The 26,792-nt window shown below is 46.3% G+C and overlaps 1 protein-coding gene across 5 annotated transcripts in view; it reads right to left on the bottom strand.

Annotated features, from left to right (window-relative positions):
• SGPL1 (sphingosine-1-phosphate lyase 1) overlaps window positions 1-18,835 on the bottom strand; it is a 53,173-nt gene extending 34,338 nt beyond the window's left edge. For 2 of the 5 annotated variants that reach the window (XM_046026760.1, XM_046026765.1), the window contains exons 1-2: window positions 18,742-18,835; window positions 17,921-17,982 (exon numbers count right to left, since the gene is read on the bottom strand). In XM_046026760.1, the coding sequence (XP_045882716.1) occupies window positions 17,921-17,947 (27 nt within the window). In that variant the 5' untranslated portion in view covers window positions 17,948-17,982; window positions 18,742-18,835. Of the gene's footprint in view, window positions 1-17,920; window positions 17,983-18,296; window positions 18,499-18,741 lie in introns of those variants that run through there. The other 3 variants (XM_046026762.1, XM_046026764.1, XM_046026761.1) reach the window with 3 other exon arrangements.
• Between the last annotated feature and the right edge of the window lie 7,957 nt (window positions 18,836-26,792).

The raw sequence follows: 26,792 nt of genomic DNA, 5'->3' as shown, positions 1-26,792 counted from the left end.
AGAAATCTTCTAGTGTTAAGGCTAGGACCAAACCAAATGGTTAAATAGTGTATATGGGGTATCTGTTTGGCTCGGTCAGCAGAACATGCGACTCTGATCTCAGGGTCATGAGTTCAAGCCCCACACTGGGCATGGAGCCTACATTAAATAATAGTAAATACATGAAATGAATAATGTATACAAATGGAATGACAGAAGAAATAATCATGCAGATCAGCTTTTCCTCTGGTGATCCCAGGTCCTAATTTACCCAGAAAAATAGAGCTTACCTAGGTCAAAAGATGCCTGTAAATATCAATTTTTCACAGCACATAACAAAAAGTAATATAACTAGTATCAGGGAGAGAGCAAAGAATCAGCAAATGTAATCTGTGTTAAGTTTTACAAAGCCTATTAAGATATGAATGCATTCCTTTCTAACATTTATAAAATTACATTCAGTGAGAACGTATTTTCTTGGTAATTGCTCTAAGAGGATAATGGGAGTCCTTAAATTCCAAGTCCTTAAATATATCTCCTTAGGAAGAGATCTGTTTCTATATTCTCCTTCTCCAAATACAGAATGCTGCTGGCCTTGGAAAGGTCCTAGTAAGCTGTCTGAGTAGACAACTAGATGGTCACAGAAATCACATCCTGGCCTCAGCCCAAGGTCCTTCTGGTTACCACAAACAACCTAGGTTCCATCCCCAGTGAATAAACACCTCCCAGCAGTAAGAGCTCATGGCTTTATAGGGCTCTGGGGCTAATGCACACCATCTCCTTGGAAAAAAGGATGAGGCAGCTCCTTGGGGCCTTGCATGCGGCACAAGCCCCAGTCCGGGGCCTGACGCAACACGGCAGCCCTAGAGAAACATACAATCCCGATGCTGCAGGGAACCCTAGAGATCAAGGCCACATTTGCAGTGCACAAACAGAGGCCCTGTGGTGAGACAGCCATGCTAAAGCCTAGCCACAGAGGCTGTGTCCAAGCCCGGGCCTCCAGCTCAGGGATCGGGGTTCTTTCCACCCTTCTTCATTAAGTGTCTATAAGCAGAGGGTCACTTAACACGTTACCATCCAGTGCCATCCCAAGAGCTTCCTTCTCACATGTTTTTGGCAGAACCTACCCTGGATATATGTACAGTTCAGAACGAACTAAAACTGTAGAATTAGGTCATGACTACAGATATAAATACACTTAGACAGAAACAGCACAAGAATATAATATTATTACAATTACTACTTCCCACCATGTCTTCCTGCTTACAGAAATACATTTTTGGGGGTCAATATACACCTGCATATGTGTTAATAGTCAATATTTGGCTTTTATTTCAAGCTAATCCACACATTGTCTCTGGAAACACAAGAACCACAAGTGGACATCTGTGAAGGCCACTGGCTTGTCGTGCCCTCCAGGTAAGTATTTCACCAATATGTGCATCCGTCCTTCACCTAGAGGAAGGGACACAGGATAACAGTCACACAAGAAAGAAATTGTGTCTGTGTAGATGTGCTTCTGTGGGGCGGGGGGGGGGGGGGTACGTGCGGGCATGAACCTCCAACCCTGAACAGAGCAGTTTTGGTAAAATTTCCACAGGGAAAGCGTTCCTTCCTCCGCAGTTTGTTATCAGATTGGGAACGTATTCCCCTGGAGGAAAACCAAAATAAAACACTTTGCTCACTAGCATATTTAAAATGATGACAAAGAATACTGTAAATCTTTTTAAAAATACAATATTAAAATAGAAAGATAAACCTCAGTAATATAAAGATTCCAAAGAGTAACTACTTTAAGGAGCTACTGTCAAAGATGAATAAACTAACTGGCCCTTCTCTTCTTAATTCTTTCCGATTTCCCATCTAATGATTAAGTATTAGCTGACGCCTACAAGCCGTCAAAATAGTACTCAATAATCCTAAACATTATCAGACAAAAAGCAGCAGCTAGGATTTATGGGAACTTAGTAGCCCTCTTAGTCCCAATCATACTGCAGTCTTCCAACCCCCAAATCACTTCAAAGGAGCAAGACACTTCCATATAAAAATAACACAATAGTGAAAATCTATAAATTCCGGACATGTGCTTTTTTATTTTTTTATTTTTATTTTTTTGAGAGAGAAAGGAGGAGATGGGAAGGGGCAGAGGGTGAGAGAGAGAGACTCTCAAGCAGGCTCCACGCCCAGCTTGGAGCCCCACGTGGGCCTCAATTCCCATGATCCTGAGATCATGACTTGAGCCAAAATCAAGTCAGATGCTTAACCGACTGAGCCACCCAGGTGCCCCTGCATGTTAATTTTTAGACCACAGGATTTCATACTTTTCCTCTTTTTTTTTTTTTTAAGATTTTATTTATTTATTGGGGGGGGCGCACAAGCAGGGGGAGGGGCAGAGGGAGAGCAGACTCCCTGCTAAGCAGGGAGCCTGATGCAGGGCTCCATCCTGAGCTAAAGGCAGAGGCTTCGCTGACTGAGCTGCCCAGGCACCACCAGATCCACACTTTTCCACTCCAGACCTGCAAAGTGTATTTCACAACCACCTAGCACACACAGCAACAGAAGGGTAGGAAACCAAAACAAAGGTTTCCAAAATAAAACCTAACACCTGTTACTTGTGCTGCAGCTACATTTTTTTCTCTTCTTTCCTCTCTCTCTTTAAATGTTCAAACCACTAACTTGATTCTGCATCCCTCTGAATGGATCACAGCCTTCAGGTTTAAAAGCAGGGCCTTACTGTGAGTCTACTCCTGGCTTCTCCGAATAGAGAATGCACTTGTGTAACGCAGCTGTGGGTGTTAACGTGGAGGTACGTTACACTCTCCACATTCTCAGTGGTTTTTGCACTTAAGATTTATTCTCTTCATATGTTTGTGAGGCCAGCATTATGACGTCATGATCTAACGGTCAGTCAAAGAGATACTGAATCCTTCCATCACAGGTTCCTCTCCTACTGGTCCCATCCCACAGCTACTCCCAATGACTGCTAACTCTTTCAGTCCCCACATCTCTCTGGGAGAGAAGACTCCACAGGCAAACTTCCCTCAGTGGCACTACCCACACCCTTCCCCCAAAAAACCTTCTTTGAGAACTAAAACTGCACTTGGCCAACTGCCAATTAGGCAGTGATATTTCTTCCCCAGCGATTTTGACCAATGCATACTAGAAGAAACACTCTAAGAATGGATAGGACTGAAAGAGAAAATCTATCTGGCAGACGGCGCTTCCTTCCTCGGAGCTAATACAAATAACAACAATCCTTTTTCCGTGGTCTTGCAGGGCGAGCCATCTGTACTGGCTTCGTTCAAGAGCTTGGGCGTCTCAGCTCAGGCGGCTCCCTGCACTGCCTCCCACACTTTACGAGCAGCTCACAGAGCTATGCTGCCTGCACTACACACATGCCTACTGCTCCTCACGTTTTCTGCCACAGGACAATTACTGCCTGAACACCTACTATCCCCACAGGGTTATCTTATAGGGATCAGGGATCACCAGTTTGTTTTCACTTATAACTTTCTCTTCCCTTCAAAACTCCAAGACTAGATGACCCCCTGATCACAGAGGGACTAGAATGAAGGTGGGGAAGGCCCCAGGGGCCATGATAAACACGCAGAGGATACGGTGAAGCACTTAAAAGCATTAACTCATTTGTAAAGAATACCCAGTGATATTTATATAACTTAAATTTTTAACCAGCTTTCACGTTATTTTATGTGTACTTTATAGCCTCATGAGGTTCTCAGATTAAGAATGAATGTTTCGGCGCGCCTGGGTGGCTCAGTTGGTTAAGCGACTGCCTTCGGCTCAGGTTGTGATCCTGGAGTCCTGGGATCGAGTCCCACATTGGGCTCCCTGCTTGGCAGAAAATCTGCTTCTCCTTCTAACACTCCCCCTTCTCATACTCTCTCTCTCTCTCTCAAATAAATAAATAAAATCTTTAAAAAAAAAAAAAAAAAAGAATGAATGTTTCACAGGCGCCAGGGTGGCTCAGTCAGTTAGGCATCTGCCTTCGGCATGGGTCATGATCCCAGGGTCCTGAGATTGAGACCCCCATCAGGCTCCCTGCTCAGCTGGAGGTCTGCTTCTCCCTCACACACCCCCCCCCAATTTGTGCGCTCTTGCACTCTCTCACTCTCTAATAAATAAATAAATAAGAATAAATGGTTTGAGAAAAAAAAGAATGAACGGTTTCACTTCATAGGTGGCAAAAAGTGAAATCAAGATAGGGTAAGTTTGCTCTACAGCAAGTAATAAGGAGCAAAGTGAGGACTAAAACACAGGACTTCACACACTTAGAGCTGAATTCTGAAACGTCCTGAACCCTCTCCCGGGGTCCATGACACCATATGTAACTAAACGTTAACTGGAGGAGCAGGACCTGAAAGAAGAGAACTCAAGGAAACCAAAATGCTGTGAGGCTAAGCAGAGGAACCAGCAAGTTATTCCAATGTATGTTTTCCTTCCTGATCCTCCCATATCAAAGAAAATCAGGCTAAACATCAGAAAAAAACATTCCCACTGTCAGAATGATTGACTCTGCTAATAATTTCTGACAGAGATATGGATTCCTCACCAAAGAAAATGTAGCAATTTTGCTCAGTTGATTATTACCCAGCACAAAGTCTAGGAAGGTTTTTTAGGTCAAAGCTAAAGTGCCCACAAATTAGTTTCCCTAGTTTTCTTCGGTTCCCGTCACAACTTGGGCCCCTCCAAATGCTTGCTTGTCCAAATGAGGGCTGCTGGCCAAGACAAAGACCCAGGTTCGAGTTTAAGTCTGTCACTTGCAGGAGGGAAAATTCAGAACAGTGATTCCCTGACAATATCACTGCGAAGTCACTGTGAAACTGGGATTCTGGGAAAGCTGCTTTGCTACAAAATCTTCACCTCCCTATCCCAGCACAGTGACTGCTCTGCATTTCCATGTGCCTCAGCTCGGGTTATTTCTCAAGAGTCAATCAGCGCCAAGCAGCATTAGCCAATCGCACTGTGAGTTAACACATCCCAGAGGCAGAGCCCTCAACCCTGGTCGGGGAGAACAACCAAGTAACTGTTTTCAGACCTGACCTCTCTTACGGCACCAAGTGCTGATAAGAATACAAACAACAGAGAAGGCATAATTTTTATATCTCCTGTAACACCTTCAACACGGCGGAAATGCGAGATTGATTGGTTCAACTAAAGTGAAATAATTCTAATGCTGCATCCACTAGGACTGCTCTGTACGGTCCTAGGGAAGATCCTGTCTCACCTCTCCCACACCTCTCCTGGCAGCAGGGGCTCAAACCCGAGGAGGACAAGGGCAGGTATCTGTAACCAGCCAGCACAAACCAACACCGTTCAGATGAACTCACAACGCACCTCAGGTCATTGGCCACCGGAGGCAGCAGGGATGTTCAAGCCTAGCACAGGGCCCTTCTCCGTACCTCAGAGATGAACACACTGCCACCCGAGGCTCACATGACTTCCCCATCCCCTGCTGTGGTAAAAGAATAATGACTGAGACTCAGTCGCCACACTTTGTGGCTATCCGTCTTTCAGATGACTGTTTAACATCGCCAAGTGTTCCTGGAAGTGTCAGTGAAGGCCCGGCCACATCATACACAAGACCACACACTGCTCCTAGTTTTTATCCTTTTTTTTAAGATTTATTTATTTGACAGATAGAGATTACAAGTAGGCAGAGAGGCAGGCAGAGAGAGAGAGAGGAGGAAGCAGGCTCCCAGCCAAGCAGAGAGCCCGATGCGGGGCTCGATCCCAGGACCCTGGGATCATGACCTGAGCCGAAGGCAGAGGCTTTAACCCGCCGAGCCACCCAGGCGCCCCTAGTTTTTATCCTTAAGCCAAATACTAATGGTAATCAAAACCTCCCACCCTGCAATGCTGCAGCCAAAAAGCGACTGGTTTTCTTTTTCCTTCCACTTTCTTTATACCCGATACAACTACACACCTCACCACTCTATAGTTTTTCCCGAAGAGCCAGAAATCCGAGCTTTAAAGCAGGAATGGGCTGCTGAGGAAAAGAAGACCTGTCTTACCCAGTTCACCCACCACCTTAATGTCTCAAGATCAGAGGGTACTTAAAGCCTGGGACTCAGGTCAAGGAGTAGAGCTAAGACACAGAAGACACCAAAGAGTTAATGTAGTCATTCTTACTCCACTTCTGCCCTAAAAACACAGAAAAACAAAGCAAATTAAATCTGGTTCCCTTTCATATCACATTCCACAGAACTTCAAAGTGCAAAGTAAACAGGTAAGAAAACACTATTGTTTTTGCAACCTTAAAAGGCATTAAAGTTTATCAGCAAAACCAGATCACAAGCCCAAAGGAAAAACTCCCTTGGGTCATTAAAGAAGTAAGAACTGAGCAACAAAACCAGTCCACTGACTGCACTACAGAGCTTTTTGAAGGGACTGAATCATCATTTCTTAGGTGGTAAAGAACAAACCATATACTTCCTCCAAAATTCCACCACGTGGGTGGAGGTCATCATCGCAACAAGCTTAACTGTCCATGTTTCCCCCCCGGCCGGCCTGCCTCAAGAGTCAGAGGTATAGCTGTACTGCTCCGTAACACTTACCACGTCTAACTGCTCTGCACTTAGCACCGGAGAATTCAGACAAGCCCAGGACCATCGCTGAGACATGATCCTGGCCTCAGACAGGGGACAGACGTGCAGTGCCAGAAGTGTACTCCTGGAAGATCAAAGCTTCTGCGCTCATAAACGCTGACGACAGCCCTAAACCTGCCAAACGGGTGCGTAAATTCTGCATTTATTTACTTGTATTGGGGGTAAAGACACTGAGTGAAGACTGATGCAAATTCTGTCACCGAAGACTTGGAGCCCTTCTCTTCTGTGATGCATCAGGAAAGGCACCCTGCAGCTTCAACCAGGAGAAAGCTAACATGCAGGAAACCAAGTTCAGTAAGCAGGGGGACTGGCTGAGGGATGCTGAGGTAAGAGCCTGGCTGAATACATTCTCACCCAAACGCAAGGAGGGAAGATGGTGGGGTGGGAGGAGGTCTGTTCAAACTTGACAGCTATGAACTCCCAGAGCCTCTTACGTAGTAGCTAAATGACTGTGCACGTACATATAAGCTCCCTTTCAAAGTACAAAAGGAGTTCACTATCCTCTGGTCAACTAATGGAAACTCCTTGGATTACAAATAAGGAGCAGCAGAAATAATCCCCTATTCTTCACACATCAAGGGGAAGTCTTGACTTCCCTGCACAGACCGCAGCTGGGGAAGGAGTCACATGGCCTCTCCCTTCCCATCCTTATTTACTGATAGGATTTCTACCTTTGTCACTGAGCTCAGATGCCCACCTTTTCCATATTACAGTTCAGAAATCTCCATTTCCATCGCCATGCGGCTATGAGAGATAAGAAACACTGAATCTGCGCCAGGAAGCTTAACCTAAGTTAAGCCACAAAAGCTCCTTCTCTGGAGATTCCTAATGTGTAACCTTATTCAAAAGCACAAATCAAAGACCTGTCCCTGGGTCTCTAACCAGCCATCAAGGGATATAAACACCCACTGGAAAATCTGCTTTCAAAACCTAGTCACAAAGGAGCTACTTTTTAAAAGTAAAGAAAGGTCCAACTTTAATAGTAACACTGGGAAAAGTTACTGACTTTTCTGATAACCTGCTGGAAGTGCAGAAGAAGATGTGTGCTTCCAATGGAAAATTATACATTACCTAGGACCTCCCTTGGGTTACCTGATTTTGACTGTAAGGAAGTTATTGTACAACCCTTTAAGTTGTATATAATTACAGCAATTTAAACTATTCTTTATCTATAAACATGTAAAATCTGCCAGGTCTGGTAATGGTTCACGTGACTTCCCTCTTTTCTAGGGAAGAAATCAGTTTGGTGCTGTTTGCATATTCATTTTAATATCCCTGACCTATAAATGTGTCTGTTCTTTGGACCTTTCCTCTGAAACGGTTATAACATCTGCCAGGTTTACTCATTATAAGCAAAATAAAATTTTTAATGTGTGTTTGTTTTATATTTGTATCAGTGTCATGATTTTACCTTTTTTCAACAAAGGCTAAAACCCATAGGTTCCCAAACACTCCCCACCAAAAAGTATCTGGGAACATGAAACCTGTAAATAATTACAAAGGGTTCAGAACATCCTGAAGGTGTCACTGGGGCCTATATTCCCCAGGTTAATAAACCCCTCTTCAAAATGAATCACAGCAATGCTTTAATATAACAAAGTATCCTATTATATGTAGAGTAAACCCAAGTCCCCTATGTTGCCTGGAGGTGAGAACTATTATCCATTACTGAAAATTGGGAAAAGCCTTATGATTATAACAAAATGGAATGAAATTCTGATCCAAGCTACACAACATGGATAAACCTTCAAAACATCATGCTAAGGGAACAAAACTAATGACAAAAGACCAGACACTACAGGATTCCATTTATATGAAGTGTTCTGAATAAGAAAATCCATAGACAAAAAGCAGTTTGGGGGTCATCTAGGGCTGGGGGACTGGGAGGACATAAGGAAGTGACTGCAGAGATAAGGGGTCTCTTCTGAAAATGTTCTGAAATTGTGGTGATAGTTGCACAACTCTGTGAACACAGTGAAAACCAATGAACTGGATGCTTTAAAAAAAGAAACAAAAAAAGGCATTATGACCCAGCAGTTCCATTTACGCTCACCACTGTTCTCTCAGCTAAGACCAACCACCTAAGATTCACAGGCTTTCTTTAAAAAATGAAACAAAGCAAAAAACAAACAAACAAACAAACAAAAAACCCAAAAAGCCTAAAGGCCTTTTTGAAAAAAAGTTGCCATATGGGCCAAAAACAGCAGAAACTGCAGTTCCAGAAACAGAGAGTAAAGCTTTGGACTCCACATGAAAGCAATCCTGAGTATCTGAGGATAACTCAGAAATCTGTAGACCAATTATGTATAAACTCGACAAAGCAGGTCATTATTGCCTAAAGGTATGTATTTTTTACGAGTCCATAAACAGAACTACTAACTGCTAAAAGGATGAAATTAAAAAACAAAAAACAAAAACCAAAACCACTTTCTCCCCTGGCAGCTCATAAACTGGTGCTCCAGCCACTACTAAGGATATGAGGAAAGGACAGCCGGTTCTGGCTGCTGTTCTGAGCCGACACTCCTCACCACTCCTGGAGACTCACTGAACGTCTGTTACTCGTGTCCTACAGACAGCTGCGGTGCCCTGGAAAGTCTGCACTGGTGAGCAGAGGCTTCTACTCTAATGTGAGCTCTGTGCAACCTCTGGCATATGACTGAGCCTCTATGCAGCTGGATTTTGCTGATCTGCAAAAACAGATGCCATTGTTGTCATTCAACAAAAAGTTCACAAGACAAACAGACACCTCACGTAGCTACTCACAGGGTGGCTGTGACTGTTCAGCGCAGTCAGGGGGTAAGAGACTGACTGCAGATAATGAACACTTACTAAATATTTGATGAACCTGAATCTCTGATGATAAACGTTTTCCTTTCCTGCTCAGTGAGCAGCAAGACAAAATGAGCTTTGCCATGTCCCAAGCAAAGTCCCACAGGCAGAGCTGGGAGAGGCTCTACGTGGTTTGCTTCCCATGCCTACGTCGTACTATCTTAAGTACCATCTTACAGATGCCAATGTTTAATAAGACAGAGGTAAGTCAACTCTCAGCCTCCAACTATCTAACTCAATCAGAAGGTTGCAAGCGCCCTCTCACCTATAAAACAGGATTATATTGGTTACCTACTCCTGTTTACAGATCACAAGCCTGATTTCAGGCATCGGGATAGATTGTTGTCGATTACTATTGTTATGACTCTTGGGAAAGCACTTGAAATCACAAATTTATCAAAAGGGCTGGGTAGCTTACTCCTAGGCCTTCGTCCACCCTGGCTGTCCACCCTGGCTGCAATGGGCTAGACAGGGAGCAGGTCTCTGGTGGCAATCTTGTTTTTCACCTCTACAGTCCTTCCTACTAGAGTATGAAAACAGAATTTTCTATTTGCCTCAATTGTTTCAGCACCAGTAAGACTAGAACTCAGGGTGGTTTTAAAAGAGAATACATCAGTCCTCTCTGCCAAAATGCATTTCAAAGGAATACATTTAAATGCTTTCAGAAAAGCCTCCAGAAAAAAAAAAAAAAAAGGTCTCCCTAGGACGGAGCACAAAGTGTAAATATAATACAACAGCTGCTTCTCAACAGAGAACCCAGGTTGCTCGCTTTCCATCAAATGTGTATTAATAGTTAGAGATGAGATAAATAAGAACACAGTAGGCTTTTACTCTCCGGGGAAATTACAAAAAAGGAAGGACATTTCACACTTTAAAAGTGCCTACCCTACTTCAGGTCAGAGTTCTCAATGCCGTCTTCCTACATCTAATGTGCAGGTAACAGAAATCTAAGATTCGCTGCCCCGAAGTTAAAAGCACAAGTTACACATTAAGAAAACCCCGTGGGAGTATAAACTGGTACAACCACTTGGGAAACCCATCTGGCAGCAGGCCTCATGACCTGGCAATGCTATGTTTACCCGCAGACATATTCAAGGATGCAGCAGTGCCACTGAAAACAGCCAACAACTAGAAACACAAATGTTCCTCAACTATAGAAGGAATAAACGGCAGTATTTTTTTTTTAAACTGTGGTATTTTATACATGTAAAACCACACAGCTATGATTTTATGTAACTATTGCTACACAAGAGCATGGCTGAATCTCACAGACTCGGCAAAAAGGACACTCGAAATAAAACATACTGTATGTTTCCATTTATATGAGGTTCAAAAATCAGCAAAACGAAGCTAAAGTGAGAAGGATAACCCTGGTGGGTCCAAATGGGAGGGAAGGAAGAACTTGCTGGGAGGCTGGACATTCTTAGTATCTGGGCAGCGAGCACAGCATAACCACATGCAAATACTACTGAGCTGTATAATTAAGATTCCTTCCTCTACTGTATGCAAATTCTTTCTCAAAAAAGAAAACTACCTTTTTTTTTTTAATTCAAAAGTGATTTATCCACTGCTAGCGATAAGGGCCATATAAACAGCAGTATGCCAGAAAAACGAACCAGGATAAAGACTGTTCTGCAGTTCCTGCCTATACAACCGGCAAGACACTCATTCATTCATCAAACATTTACAGTTTGCCCATTTCATGACAAAAAGCTAATGCAGCTGTATTATATCAAGTCAAAAGGCACTATTAGGTTAAAAGTGCAACTTACTAGGTTAAGATATGATAATTTTAAATCTGCATGTACCCAGTAAAAAAATCTCAAAATACATACAACAGAATCTACTACAACTACAAGGAGAAATAAATAATTGAGAAAGTGTTTAAGATTGGAAGAGGCACCCCACAAAACAGGGGATCCAAACACTCCATATACAGTGAGAAGGACACTTACCCTCAGGAGTAATCAGGGAAATGTATATGGGAATCAACTAGATTTTACCCACCCAGAATGGCAAAAAGTACCATGTCTGTCAAACTGCACAGAAACAAGAACTCTCATACACTGTTCCCAGGAGTATAAACTGCATCCACTTCTTCTGCAAAGTTTGGCGTTATCAAGTGAAGGTACAATGCAGCCATTCTACTCCCAGGAGGAAATCCCAGAAAAACTTTGTCATATACAAGAAAGTTCACTACGGTCATGTTCAAAAGAGCCCCAAACTGGAAACCACCTAAGTGCCCACCATCGTGCACTGGATAAACTGTGGTAGTCATACAGCGAGGCGCTGGGCAACAATGAAAATGAATGAACTAGAAATTCCAATAACTACATGTAACAACACAGATGAGTCCCACAAATACTGAGCAACATAAGGAAATCACCAAAAAATACATACACACAGATTTACAGCAAGTTAAAAAATGAACAAAACTAAACTTAGGGACATATATGTAAGTGGTAACTTTTTTTTTTTGTAGCACAGCAAGAGATTATTACTAAAATCAGGATAGTTATCCCTAGAGGGGAGGAAAGGAGATACAATCAGGGTGAGGCACATGGGACTGGGAGTAAATACTCTTTATTTCTTAACCTGGGGATAGCTGTATGACTGTTTTATCTTTATTCTTTAAAATACACATATGTGCTTTATATAGCTCTCTATATGTATAACAAATTTCATATGAAAACATTTTTAATTAAAAAGGAGGGCAAGCTCTTCTCCTTGCCTTTGCTGTTCCTACCAAATAAAACATGAAGTTTTCATGAGCTTGATGTCATGAAACATGAGCTTGTTGTCAAGCTCAGGGCTATCCTGGACCAGGAGGGGACACACCGTGTTTGGTAGAACCTCCTCAAAGACCTAGGAACGGGCAGAGCAGCCAAGAAGGGTCTACTCTGGCTTTTTCTTACTTTAGAGAAATTCATTTCTACCTTTAAAAATCTCTATTACTTTAGTTTTTCTTTCATAGGCAGCCAAACCTAACCCTCCCGGATATGTCAGTGATCTGGACAAAGGGAACGCTTTCTACAATTAAAGCTGTCCAACAATGGAAAGAACTCCATGAGAAAGCACTCTGCACCCACCCCTGGCAGGGCACCATGGAAAGGATTTCCACACAGCAAGGGAAGTTGGACTGCAGGATTTCTCAATGCCCTTCAGGCAATTAAGATTCTAAGGCTACTCCTGGAAAAAAGCAGCTCCCGCCTTGCCAAAGCTGTGGCAACATTTTGCCTCTGAATCTATCCTTCTGTTATCAGTGAGAACATTCCTTTTCTGTAACATTCTGTGTTCTATCCCTTCTTCAAGACTCTGCTAACAAGCTATCTTCTTGCTTGTGCCTCTCAGAATGAACTTGACTTCAACTTGAGCATGCTGGCTATCCTCTCCTGGCTCCTCCAGATCCTCTACCCAACCTTCTCCACCTCCCTGTGCCTCACAGGACTGCCCTCTATGAGTTAAACCTCCCAGGCTCCCTTCCTCATCCTCTCGTTTCCAGCTGGGTTTGGCCAACGAAAGGCTCCAGCGTGAGATCAGAGGGTGGGAAAAGAAAGGGTCTGAGGTATGTATTCCCCGATTCCCTTCCTGCTAGGGTACCGGTTGGCAGTGGCAGCATTCCTACAGGTTACCCTCTCCTCCAGCTAAATTTTCAAGGTTCCAGAAGCTACTCTCTCTTTGCCCACTCAGGCCTAAGAATGATGATGACTCTTAACCCTGAGGTGTTTCACCAACCACTATGGGTCTCCTTAACTCTGCCCAGCTTTGTAAACAGTTCTTTCTTCTCCTCAATCACACTATTGGAGGGTGCCAGGAGATAGCAGATACATCCAACCCCCTCTTCAGCCTGCACCATTCCACCTTCCCAGACGCCGATTTCCCCTTACCCCCAGCATGGTTTTCCTCTCAGTAGTTGTGTCCTATACGTTTCCACATACGGACTGAGTCACTCTAAATCAATTCCCTATGGAAAATTCTTAATCCCAAAATGATTCCCAGGTTTGCCACCAATGTGTACAAACTGTATGTTTGGGCAGAGCCTAATTAAGAAAGCAAACAGCACTAAAAATTCCTGACACACAGACTGCAAAGCCAAGCCAAATACTGGGATTTGGCATTTATCTATTATTTATCACCCCTCCTTCCTTTAGACCAATGGCTGGAGGAATAATAACTTGTTATTATAGTTTTGCTTTACCAATATGACTGGAACAATGCCAAACACGGTGCTCATCTTACAAGGGCCATTCAAATAGTCAACAAAATTTTAAAGGTCCTACCAGCCCTAATGAATTTTCCCTTTTTTTTCCTAAACAATCCTACAAACAAGACACCGGATTCAAAGTCGATCTTTTGGCTTATTGCTCAAATCTGACCTGACATTCAGAAAGGAAGCATGCCTGAGAGAGATTCAAGGCTCAAAAGATAAAAGCTCTAAGATCTGGAAAGATTCCATTTTGAACCCAAAAAACAAAACCAAGACAGGCTTACTGTTTCCAAATCAAGAGTGCTTCAGACATGTTGTGAAGGAAAGTATTTCTCAAGATTTTACTGTATTACAGAAGACTGTGCTGTATACGGTCCAATACAGACATTCCAAAGAGGCAGGACTTGGTCCATGGACAAAATAACCCAATGGAGCACTGGAACAGTCTCACTGAACTCTAAGAAAAGGCTCCTTCTCTCACCCACGTGAATGCCAGGGCTACATAGACGCTATTACCCGTGTTAAGGAACCCTAGACCAGGGTTTCCCAACCCAAGCATTACTGACGTTTTAGGCCACATAGTTCTTGGTGGTGGAGTGCTGTGTACACAGTAGGGCCTGTAGTTGCATTCCTGACCTCTAGCACTCAGCAGGACAACCAAAAACACCTCCACACATTGCCAAATTTTCCTGGGGAGCAAAATCACAGCCGAGAACCTTGGCCCCAGATAAACTAGCACTCCACCTCCACCCAGCACTGCCATGGCGTGAATGAGTCACCAGATGAGAAAAGAGAAAAGCCACCCAAAGGAGCAGACTTACTCTTTTCCTAAAAGCTCCAAGTATTTGACAACTTACAAAGTGACACCATATCTTAGCACCAGGGAGGAAGAGAACGTGGGTGAAAAGAATGTGGGCAAAGTGGAGAGAAACTGCTAAAAAAAAAAAAAAAAAAAAAATCCGGATTTGAAATCCTTCTGAAAGCATCGCAGGTCTCAGATGAATACCCTCACCCCTTTCATTCTCTTCGAGACACAGGTGGAAAGTACTACAGTTCATGACGTAAGTGAGCAAACGGAAAACTCAGGCAAACCATCCTTATCAAACGAGGGCAAAGTATAGGGCAGGAAGGCATGGCAGATGGACGGCCGCAGCCCTGCGGTATGGAGCAGGACAAGGCTTATCAGCTCCGGACTCTGGTTCATCTTCGTGCTTTTGTGCCACAGGATACTGTTCACATAAGCAGTTTCCAACACTATCAAACCTGCCGCCCTCTTGTTAGAACAAACATTTCGTATGCCCCTTTAATGGTTCTGAAACGGAATTCAAAGACTACCTGTGCTAACATAACTTTTAAAAATCTCGGCATAATGCCCTAACTGCCAAGGTAGGAGAACATAAATCAGATCTGTATCATGTAGCATGTATTTTCAGACAGGACCATACTAGAAAACAAAAGCACCCCACATGGGTTTTCAAAGTGCCCCCCTCAGGGGACAGAACTATGCTGCCCCCCTGCCCCACACGAACCCCTGTCCCGTCACTCAAAGAGCTCAGCAACCTCTGTCCCTATGCGCAGTGTGGTCCGAGGCAGCATCACAAAGCAGAACAGGGGGCGCCTGGGTGGCTCAGTGGTTAGGTGTCTGCCTTTGGCTCAGGTCATGATCCCAGGGTCCTGAGATCGAGCCCCACACAGGGCTCCCTGCTCAGCGGGAAGCCTGCTCCTCCCTCTCCCACTCCCCCTGCTTGTGTTCCCTCTCTTGCTGTGTCTTCTATCAAATAAATAAATAAAATATTTAAAAAAAAAAAAAAAAAAGCAGAACAGAAGGAAGGATTTGAAGTCAGACTAGCTGGAGGTCAAATAGGGCTCCGCCAGCTCACGGCGGCAGCACACTCCCTGAGCCTGGTTTTTCACCTACAAGAGGAGGATGCTGGCATATTTTTCAAAGGGTTTTTATGAAAATTCAATGAACATGGAAAGTATCTGTTTCCGCACCTAATATTTAAGACGTGCTCAATAGGGGCGCCTGGGTGGCTCAGTGGATTAAGCCGCTGCCTTCGGCTCAGGTCATGATCTCAGGGTTCTGGGATCGAGTCCCGCATCGGGCTCTCTGCTCTGCAGGGAGCCTGCTTCCTCCTCTCTCTCTGCCTGCCTCTCTGCCTACTTGTGATCTCTCTCTCTGTCAAATAAATAAATAAAATCTTTAAAAAAAAAAAAAAAAAAAGACGTGCTCAATAAATGTTAGCTACCAGCCGTACATTATTATTCCTGGGTTCACCTTGGACTGCGAACCAGCTTACGCCCATCTTATTCCCCCAGCAGAAAGGATGGATGACGGGCTATCCATTCATCAGAGAAGCTCTAAAAAGGACTCACATACAATCTAAGTGAGAAGTTGCATCACACGGCCTCCAACATTGCTTCTACTTCTGCGGCTCTACAAGACGCTGCCTGGCATGGAGGCTCTTTTCTTTTTAGTACCTGGGGTCCTTTCTTCTCAGTTAGAGGGCCCAGAACATGTCTTCCACTTCACACAAAGTAGCTAAAGAATGCAGATAATGACCGTTTACTGCCCTCAAGAACCCGGCCCTGGCCACTGGTGCTTTACCATTTGGCCTCAAGAACGCAGCACAGGCAAAGAAGGAATGACAGCTTTCCCAGAGAAAGCACCTCAAGGAACATGTACAGTATCCTCAGAGAGTTAGGATTCTCGAGAGCCAGTCACTGTCCATGTGAATGTATTCCTTACACCAACAAGCAAATGAACACCCTCAATACTCTAGCTTATCGAATGAGGAAATGAAAACTAATGGTGGTGACCAGAGAAATGCTTCAAAACAAAACAGATGCCCAAGTTAACATCCTGAATTAAAAAGCCCTGACTGGCCACACCTTTCAAGAGAGCAAACGGCCCGGAGAAGTCACAAGCTCATCTCTGGCCATGAAGGTGCAGCCTACTTACACAAGGAAATCTTAATTTCCATCAACATACTGATCTGTCTGTAAGGGGAAAAACAAACTGCCAATCGTTACAAATCATTCTGCATTAACCCTCCAAGGTGTTTATTTCTGAGTAATGTAATCATTGGGGGGTTGCTTCCTTTTGCTTATGTATAGCTCCCAATTTTTCTAATACATGGCTCCTGCAATAAGAATTTAAAATCGCATAATAAATAACGATTATCTACTGACAATCCATGAAATTTGAAGCAAGAAGCTACTTTAAGTGAACTCTTTATCAGGATCTGTGAATAAGCCAAGTATTTACCTTGGTCTCTAAAACCATCCTTGGTCTCTGCCTCAAACCAGCACTAATCAGCACTTAATTACCTTCTTTATCCCTCCCACAGACCTTATAGGTTTTATCACTACAGAAAGTCAGCACTGGGTATTTAAAAAACAAAAACAAAAAACCCTCACTGCCCGTTTGTTTGTTTGTTTTTGCCAATTTCCCAGTGACAGCTACCAGCTCTCTGGGAGAGTGAGATAAAGAGAGGGAGATGAATTGTTCTGAAATCAGTGTTTTTGCACAAAGACATATCAGACTCAGAGAGCTAGCTTATTAAAAGCAAAATGCTGTTTTTTGAGATATCTATTAGAAAGCCATGGGCTCCCCACAACAAGCCCAAAAAAGAGCCTCTATGGAATCATAAATGTCCCAAGAATAAAAGCTCACTTTGGGAAACACTCATTTTGCAATGCTATTCTCCCTGCTGGGGGGTGGGGGTGGGGTGCGGGAGAAAGAGGCACAGAAATCTCCAGAGGAAAAAACTGACTCTACCAAAGCAGGGATATTCCTCAGCCCAACAGAAAAACTTAAATTCAAATTAGTTTAACTTGCCAAGCATGTGTTAAGTACTTACTATAGACAGAGCACTATGACAGCTGTTTATTCATCTTTAAACATGTAAGACATGATTATCTGTTTTCTGAGGAATCTTAAGTCTAGTCTGAGAGACAAACGCTTATCAACCAGTACACGGCAGACGCAGGCAAAACTGAATACAAGTTTTAAAACCGTTCTGGGAGTATGGGAAGGGAGAGATTAAAATCAACTACAAGAATTCTGTAAAGAGTCTTCGTATTCATTAAATACAAGCATATTCGTATATGTAACTCAGGCATTTATCCAACCCAACCCGAACTAAAAGGAGAGCAGAAATGCTCAGCTACCAAAAGCAAGCACCAGAAGTGAGATCCACACACTCAGATCCTTTCGACTAAAAATAAAACTTAAGGGACAAGTGCCTTACAGCGAGGATGTTTGGGAAAGACTCACCAACATCAGAAGGTCCGTACTCGGCATCTTCCTCCCCCAGCCCTCCTCTAGGCGCCTCCCCTCTGCAAAAGGGAAGCAGGTTTGTTTACTTCTCAAGCTTTAAACTGTCGCCTCGGCCCGCCTAGAGTCGCAGGAGCAGTCAAGAAATGGTTCTCTCCCTCCTTTGAGAGCTCCGATTTCACTCGCAGCTAGGACACTCCACCCCTCCTGCACCCAAGCCAGCGAATCACAACCCTGCTGGCACTGTGCTTCCCTCCCACAGCTGACCGAACGAATCCAGACCCAGCCTCCCACCCAGCTAGCCCCCCAGGTAGAAACCCGGGGAAACGCCCAGCCCGCCCCCGACCCGGCCACAAGGCCGGGGAGCCCAGCCCACCAGCGCAGCAGGGAGGAGGGTCGGACGCCGAAGGCAGCTCAGCTCAGCCAAGCCCAGCGTCCAGCCTCCCGAGCCCCGCCGGCCTCGCCGCCGACTCCGTCACTCCCAGCCCGGAGCCCTTCCTCTCTAAGGAAGGATCAGCAGATCCCGGCGGCCCCGGTCCGCTCCCACCTCCGCGGGACGGCGGCTCCCTCTCGGCCCCCCCCCCTCCCAGCTCCCTCAGAACTAGGGGCTCGGCACGCCCACACTCAGCCCGCGTCCCTCGGTCAGCCGGGCCCTCCTTCTCCCTCTTCACGCCCCTGCCCTGCCCACCCTGGAGCCCTCCGCCCCAGCCCGACCCTCCCTTTTCCGGAGCCGCAGTGGCCCCCTGCACTCCCCTGCCCCGAGTCCGCCGCCCCGCTCCTTCCCTCAGCCTCTCCCTCTCGCCCGCCCTGCTCCTCCTCACCACGCGACCGACTTGCTGGCGGCGGAGCGCGGGCTCCCCCTGCAGCCGCAGCCGCCGCCGCCGCCGCCGAGATTGGAGTACCGACCGCTGGCGGACCCGCCCCTCCCCGCCCGGAAATGGCTCCCCAATCCCGGCGTGCGCGACCCTGGCATCGGGCGCGCGCACGTTCCGGCCTGGGGACCGGGGGTGGGGGCGAGGCCCGCCTCTACTCCGGGCCTGACGGCGCGTGCGCGCCGCCTGTTGGCCGGGCAGGGACCCGCATCTCTGCGGGCCTTGAGGGGCGGTGGAACCTGGGGACGGACCATCACCAGCTTCTCCCTCAGGCCGGCTTTTGTAAAAACCAACTTACTGGTCACATTTGGTCACTTGGAGCCCTTGAGAGAGTCAGCTGGCCGAGCACTGCACCAAATGATCCAAAGCAACCGCTCAAAATAGGTCCCTAGAAAGACCTTTGGAATTTTAACAGGTGTCTCAGAGGTTTGCACCCTTTCTTTCCAGGAGATTTCCTTGAGGTCAGTAATGCCTAAAGAAAAGCTACATGAAAACTCCCTAAAAGGAATTACCCTCCCCATGCTCCCCTCCCCCCACAAACATGAAGAACAGAGACCAGGTACTGGGCAAAAAACGTTACCAATATTACTTTATTTTCATGAGCAATGTTAGGAAGCGTCTAATACTGAAGTGAAAGTGCCCACCAGGACCACAAACGTCACCCTTGACTTCCAGATGAAATAGCTCAGTCTCAAATATGTTTTTCATGACTTGCCCAGGACACTAACTCAGCAGGAGCAAAGATAGGGTAGTCACAGGTCACTGACTGGTATTTTTTTCATGAGGTATTTTTTTCAACAGATTTAAAAATGACACCTAGATGGAATCTTGAAATCTTAACAAAAATGACACAAATGAGGGTACCCAATTCCAACCCCTTGCAAATGTTGTCAGGACACTAACCCAGAGTGTCATCGCTGCCCCTGGTACCCTCAACCAGGGCTCTCGGGATGGAATCTCTTGTTAGAACAGCTGCCCTCCTCCGCACAACCCCTCAGCACTTCCCATCTTCGCCGCCAGGGTGGTGAAAACTCTGAAAGGGTCAAGCGGGTTATCTCTAGGCTTCCTCACTGTCAGCCCCACCCCATCGGAAATCCCAGACACCTCTGCCATTCAAAGCTCCTGAATCAGTCACTGACGCTCCCAAACCCATACCCCTCTTGGGGATATCTCCCAGCAGACATCCATTATTCTCAGTGTGGAAGGGCCAGGAAATGTTCTGGGCCCTTCAGCCAATGTCAAATCATCAAGAGTCACTTTGCGATTCCAGACCTGATCTCCTCACTCCCCACTCCCCACTTCCACCCCTCTTCTTTATTTCTTCTTCGATCCTAGGATCTGCTCTCCCTCATCTCCTTCTTAGCTGCTACCTTCCATCCTTTCATCTAAAATCTCTATGCCAGCTGACTGAAGGACCAGGGTCCATCTCTGATCCCTCCCTACACTTCTGCAGTACAATTTCGCTGTTCCTTAAAATGCAGCAGGCGGTCCTGTCATTCTTCCCGGATGAACCAACCAATTCAACATTATTGACTAATCTGTATTGTGGTGGACTAAAAGTTTGTCTCCACCCCTTCCAGCCCCTCCACCCCCCCCAGAATTCATATGTTGACGGCCTAACCCCCAATGTGGTGGTGGGGTCTCTGGAAAGTCATTGGGTTTTGATGAGATCCTGAGGGCAGAGCTCCCATAATAGGATGAGTGTCCGTATGAGAAAAGGAAGAGGCCGCAGCCCTCTCTGGCTCTCTCTCTCCAGTCACGCACAAAAAGGAAGTCATGTGAGCACGCGCAATGAGGTGGCCCTTTGCAAGACAGAAAGAGGATCCTCACCAAAACCCAAACCTGCCAACACCTTTATGTTATATTTTGTTGTGACAGCCCAATCTGACTAAGAAACTAACTTTGCCAAGAACTAAACTAGGTACCTTTACACCAAGACTCTCTTTAGGTCCTAACTTGCCCAGATCAGCTGACTCTCATTACCTCCCAACTTGCAGATCAGGACACCAAGGCCCAGAGAAGGTGAATGATCACTCCAAAGACACACAGAAGAAGGGGATAGAGTTTTTGGATAGAAAGTTAAGGCTTTAGATTTTGGAGGGAGAGCCTAAAATATGCTGGTTGATATATTAAATTCAAAAGTTTGAGGTAGAGGAAACTTCCACTCTTGGCCAGCTCAACCCCATTGCGTATGCGTGAGGAAACCAAGGCCCAGAAAGGAACATGACTCTTGGCTGTTCCTGGCAGAGCCCAGAGGTTGTGTGTATGTGTGTGTGTGTGTGTGTGTGTGTGCGTGAGAGAGACAGAGAGATTCAGAGACAGAGACAGAGAGACACTCAAGGCCCCTGGCTTCTCTGCCCCATGCTCCCTCTCCCCCTAACCACAGGATAACATCAGGGATTACACGAGAAGCATCAAGGAGACAGTGGCCAGGGATAAAAGAAGCATGGGGATTAACGGAGATAATTTCAGCCTTCACGGGGGAATCACATTATACTAAAACAGAACAAAATCCCCACAGACCCTCGGTCTTAGGTGTCCTAACTATATCGGTGGGCCCTTGGGAGAAAGCTAGAGAGAAGAGAACAAAGAAGACAGAAAAGAGAGAATTATAATGCAGTGCAGAGGGACGAGGGATATGAAAAAGCAAGAAGCATTGGCTAAGGAAAGGACACAAGCAAATCTCCTTCCCCTCTCCCCCCAACAGACTCTCTCACGGTGGGGGCTTCAGAAGCACGGGTTGAGCTGGTGGGGAGGCAGAGGTGGGGTTCCCTGGAGCTTCCCAACCCAGAGTATGGTTTCCCCAGGAGTGCCACTGGCATCCCTGGGACGCTTGCTAGAAATGGAGGTTCTTGGAGCCCCACTCCAGATGATGAATCTGAAATTAGATTTAACAAGCCCCCCAGGTAATAGACATGCACCCTAAAGTCTGACAGGTATTTCCTGGACACCCTGCTTGCAGAGAAAGCACAGTGTTTGTTTGGGACGGTGTAGGGAGATCGATGAATATTTGGGGGGCAAGGGGAACTAATGCTCCCAAATCGGCCTTCCATGGCATCATGGTGCCTTCCCGGATAACAAAAATATTGGGAGCGATTGGAAATACCCATGGGGAACCAGTGAGGCACTGGAATTTGTGCTGATGACAGAGGGCTTGGGGTGGCAGGGGCCACAATGAGAAGAAATATAGTCTGGGATTTTTTTTTCCCTACATGGCACCGTCATCTTTTTTATCTTTTTAATTTTTTTTAAGACTTTATTTTTATTTAACAGACAGAGATCACAAGCAGGCAGAGAAGCAGAGAGAGAGAGGAGGAAGCAGGTCCCTGCTGAGCAGACAGCCGGATGCAGGGCTCCCTCCCAGGAACCTGGGACCATGACCTGAGCCGAAGGCAGAGGCTTTAACCCACTGAGCCGCCCAGGTGCCCCCCTCCCCTACATGGTTTCTTTTAAAACAATTCATGCCAGCAAATCGGGCTCTGCTTAAAATGGCAACTCTCCATGGCCCAGTTAGTGACACCCCTCCCCCCTTCCAGGAACACACATGACCCACTCTAAAAAGCAGGAACATACTACCCACACCTCCCCTTGTCTTGTCCCTGACACCTTCCCACCCAACTGGGGGCCTTCTGTGGAAGCTCAGCCCTCAAGATAGGGCTATGGGCAGGTGTTCTTGCAGCTTCTGATCCCCTCCTGGAAAGGAATGGCCTGCAGGAAAGCCCCCATGCAGGACCTCTGATCATGGAGCCTGAAATGCCCTCCCCATGGAGAGGCGGGAAACCAGCCACCAGCAGCAGGTTGGAATGATACAACAAGACCGGCCTTGAGAAGGTAAGCTAAGGGCCGGCCAGACACGGGGGGCAACTGACATGGGGAGCAGGTGCCCAGAGTGTGCCATCCTGGGATAAACAGGAAGGCCCACTGGGTCACTGAGCTCCATGTCCCAGGTGCCAGTTCAGCCAAAAGTCAGAATGGCCAAAACCCCCAAGAAACAAGTCATTTCCCAAGGAAGCCAGCTTTTCCTGAGGAAGCCACCCATTGCTATCTGGGCTACGGGATCACTTTTAGCAAAGCCTCACACCCTGAGTGACTGCTTATCAGAAGTCAAATAAATACCCCCTTCCTTGGGCAGAAGGAAACGAGCTGGGGCCTGCGGTGACAGAACTGCTTTGAAGGCAGGCACATTGGCCTCTCCCCAGAGATCGCTGCATTGGCCTAGGACAAGTGGGTCTCATGGTCTGAGCCTGGGCTTCCTCAGTTGTAGAACAAAGGTTAATAGCCTCTACCCAAGGGCGGTGGCGGCACCTCAGGAGACACACACTTGTACCCAGCCGTGGGCCAGGCCCCCAGGAACCTTCCAGAACATTAGTCAGATCCACTCCACGCGTGTCTAGGAGTTCAGGTAGGATTCCAGGCTGTGCTCTGGGACCAGCTAAACCAAGCCCCGCCCCCTGACCTTGACCAGACTTCCAGGTCTGGCTTCATTCCCCATCAGGACCTGATCCTGACAGTCGGTCAGTCTTTCTAACCTGACCTTGGCCACAGAGAGAACCTAAGGCCTTTTCAAGGTTTGTCCAAGAGCCTCAGATCTCTCTATGGTCTTCCTACAGGTTTTGTTTATCGATCGGTGTGTTTCAGACCAACCAGACACAACGCTCCGTCTATGTGAGTTACAAACTCTGTTATAAACCGAGGGTGTAGCTGCCTCTACGTAGAATTCTTACAGAGCAGCACAGTGTCCTAACTTTAAAAGTGAAAGCCAGGGTAAGAAAATCACACATGAAGTTGGCACATGCGTGAACTTATAATGGGTGGACTATGTTTCTTTGTTTGTTTGTTTGTTTAAAGATTTTATTTATTTATTTATTTGATAGAGATCACAAGTAGGCAGAGAGGCAGGCAGAGAGAGAGGAGGAATCAGGCTCCCTGCTCAGCAGAGAGCCCGATGCGGGGCTTGATCCCAGGACCCCGGGATCATGACCTGAGCTGAAGGCAGAGGCTTTAACCCACTGAGCCACCCAGGCGCCCCTGGGTGGACTATGTTTTTAAGAGAAAACAATAATTATTTGAGTGTGGTTGTCCCTTTTTCCTTTATAATTGACATTTGAAAAAAAAAGGCTAAATTTGGATCTTGCTATAATGATGTATAATCGTTACGAACTGGGAAGCTACAGCTGCAGACCAGTATGGAGGTATCATCTTGTGACTCATTGGCTGTGTAAGCCGCGTCGCCCTAGATGATGTGATTTTTTTTGAAAGGTTGTTGGATTAAGAGTTGCCAAGTTTCAAACAAGGTGAGGCAACTTACATGCAACTCTCCACATGGTAATTGCCCTCCAGGCAGTGCGTATAGTAAAACCACGTTTTTAAAGAAATGCACTTTTTGCATGAAAGTCAAATTGGGGGACGCCTGGGTGTCACGGTTGGTTAAGCATCCGACTCTTGGCTTCGGCTCAGGTCGGGATCTCAGCGTTGTGAGATCCAGCCCCGCACAGCAGGCTCCACGCTCACTGTGGAGTCTGCCTCAGACTGTCTCTCCCTCTGCCCCACCCCTCCCCTCTCTGCTCCCCCTTCCCCCCCTCTAAAATAAATAAATAAATCTTTTTTTTTTTTTAAGAAAGTCAAAATTTTGGCTCATGTGACCGTGATCTGTTTTTTTTTACCTATGTGAATGTTCTGGTAAGATGTTATTAAAAAGGTGTGCAGGGGGCGCCTGGGTGGCTCAAGTGGGTTAAGCCTCTGCCTTCAGCTCAGGTCATGATCCCAGGGTCCTGGGATCGAGCCCCGCATCAGGCTCTCTGCTCAGCAGGGAGCCTGCTTTCCCCTCTCTCTGCCTGCCTCCCTGCCTACTTATGATCTCTCTCTCTTTTTTTCAAATTAATTAATTAATTAATTTTTTTTAAAGATTTTATTTATTCATTTGACAGACAGAGATCACAAGTAGGCAGAGAGGCAGGCAGAGAGAGAGGAAGGGAAGCAGGCTCCCCGCTGAGCAGAGAGCCCGACGCGGGGCTCCATCCCAGGACCCTGGGATCATGACCCGAGCCGAAGGCAGTGGCTTAACCCACTGAGCCACCCAGGCGCCCCTAATTAATTAATTTTTTAAAAAAGGGTGCAGGACTTGGGGGCTGTCCTCTCACAGTCTGCAGGGCAAGATCACCAAATGCCAGGGAACCAACCTCATCACATGACAACTGCAACTTTTTTCATTTTCAGGATGCCTCCTTGGGCTCGGAGCCATCCCACTGAGATCTGTCACTGTGGATTGATAACAGGAATGTACTTGAGCATGAGCCTCACTTTAGTATCTGCAGCTGAGTATCTGTCAAGCTGGAAGGGACTTGAGCACTGGCCAGGCCCAGACTTCCCAGGTATCATCGCATGTCAGAATCTCCAAGAACCTTTTCAAAATCTGCATGTCAGGGCTTTCCTGCAGACCCAGTGGATGAGGGGTGGGCCCCAGACATCTGTATTTTGGGTACACCCAGGTAAGAGCTGCTAAGTTCTATCCATTCTCATCAGTTTCTATGCCTTGGTCCCACAGCTAGTGGAGATGAAACCAAGAATTCTTGACATTCCAGCTCCAGAAGCACAGGCTCAGGAACTGTAGTGAAATCTGTGGGGTCTTATGCCAGCTTTGGGATTCATGTGCTGTGTGGCCTTGGGTGAACCATTGACCCTCTCTGGGTCTCAATTTCCTCACCTCAAAATTGTATAGGGAGAGGAAGCAGCTCTCCAATTCTGTCAGTCTAGAATTCTCGATATCTCACTTGGGTTAACACTTCCCCGAAGCCTCTGTTTGGAAACTCCACTTCGCTATCCCCAGGTTCCTGGGAAAGGCCCTAGATCACAAAGTTACTTGATTGGGGAAGGTGTTTGTCCCAGTCCTGTTCTGAGTGTGTGAGCAGCGTGGCCCAAATGCCCAGGGAAGCCAGGTCCCCCATCTCCTCCCCGACCAGTGTGGACACAGATGGAATGTAATGAAGAAGCCTGGGTAATATAAGTCCTGTGTAAACAGAGGACTGAGGGGGTAATTATGAACCTTGGCCTGTGGTTACTCCTTGCCTGGTCCTGCAGAACCAGTTCCCAGGCTGACTCACTCAGGAGAGCTTTAGATGTATCCTGAGCTCAAGGGTCAGGGGAGGAGGAGAGAACATCCATCTGCACAAGCAAATGAAAACCTTGGTCTTCAAAAATGGAGTTAAAGTAATTTTCTCTAGTAGGTTTTATAAAAACTAAGGACAATCATTCTCCATGGTCAGGAGAGTTGACCCGGCTGAGGATCAAGGACAGCTTGAGCTGAGTACAGAGGATGAACAGAAATTAAGCAGACAGAGAGGGGCAGGCAGAATGTTCTGGCTGAGGGCGCTCTATGTGCCAAGACCCAGCGGCAGGTGCAGAAAGCAGTGTAGGTCAGTAGGGATAGTTGTGCAGGGCACATGCCTTCAGGAGCCCAAGCAGGTGACATGACTGCCTCGGGCTCATTCATTCATTCATTCATTCATTGCTAAGTGGCAGTATCCCAGGCAAGGGGTGGATCATTGACCAAAACAAAAACCCTTCCCCAGTACAACTTGTACTCTAGTGGAAAGAGTCAGACAAATAAACAAAATAAGTAAACTATATGGTAGTCCAGAAAGTGCCAAGGACTCGGGAAAAAAAAAAAAACAAAAAACTGAGTATGGGAAATAGAAAGTGTGGGGCTCAGGGAGGGGTGTCCTGGGTGCCGTAATTGCAAACAGAACGGTAGAGTAGGCCCAACATTTCAATTTCACCAGGAAAGTTATAAATCCAGACTTTTCGGTAAAATCTCTCAGTGTTAACATTGCGATGTCCTAGAAGCCTGCTGACGTCAGCGATTGCGCTCTTCTCTCGGCTAGGACTACTTTAGTGCCTTGTGTCGAAGAAGGCCAACAGGCTCAGCACCCCAAGAGACAGAGCCCACTCAAAGGGCTTGTCACTGCCCCAAAGCAGTGACATCTAGAAACCACCAGTGATGC

Source organism: Meles meles, chromosome 13 (assembly GCF_922984935.1).
Source record: "Meles meles chromosome 13, mMelMel3.1 paternal haplotype, whole genome shotgun sequence".
Classification (NCBI taxonomy): domain Eukaryota; kingdom Metazoa; phylum Chordata; class Mammalia; order Carnivora; family Mustelidae; genus Meles; species Meles meles.
The sequence above is the reverse complement of the archived record's forward strand: the minus strand, read 5'-3'. Positions and strand labels throughout refer to the sequence as shown.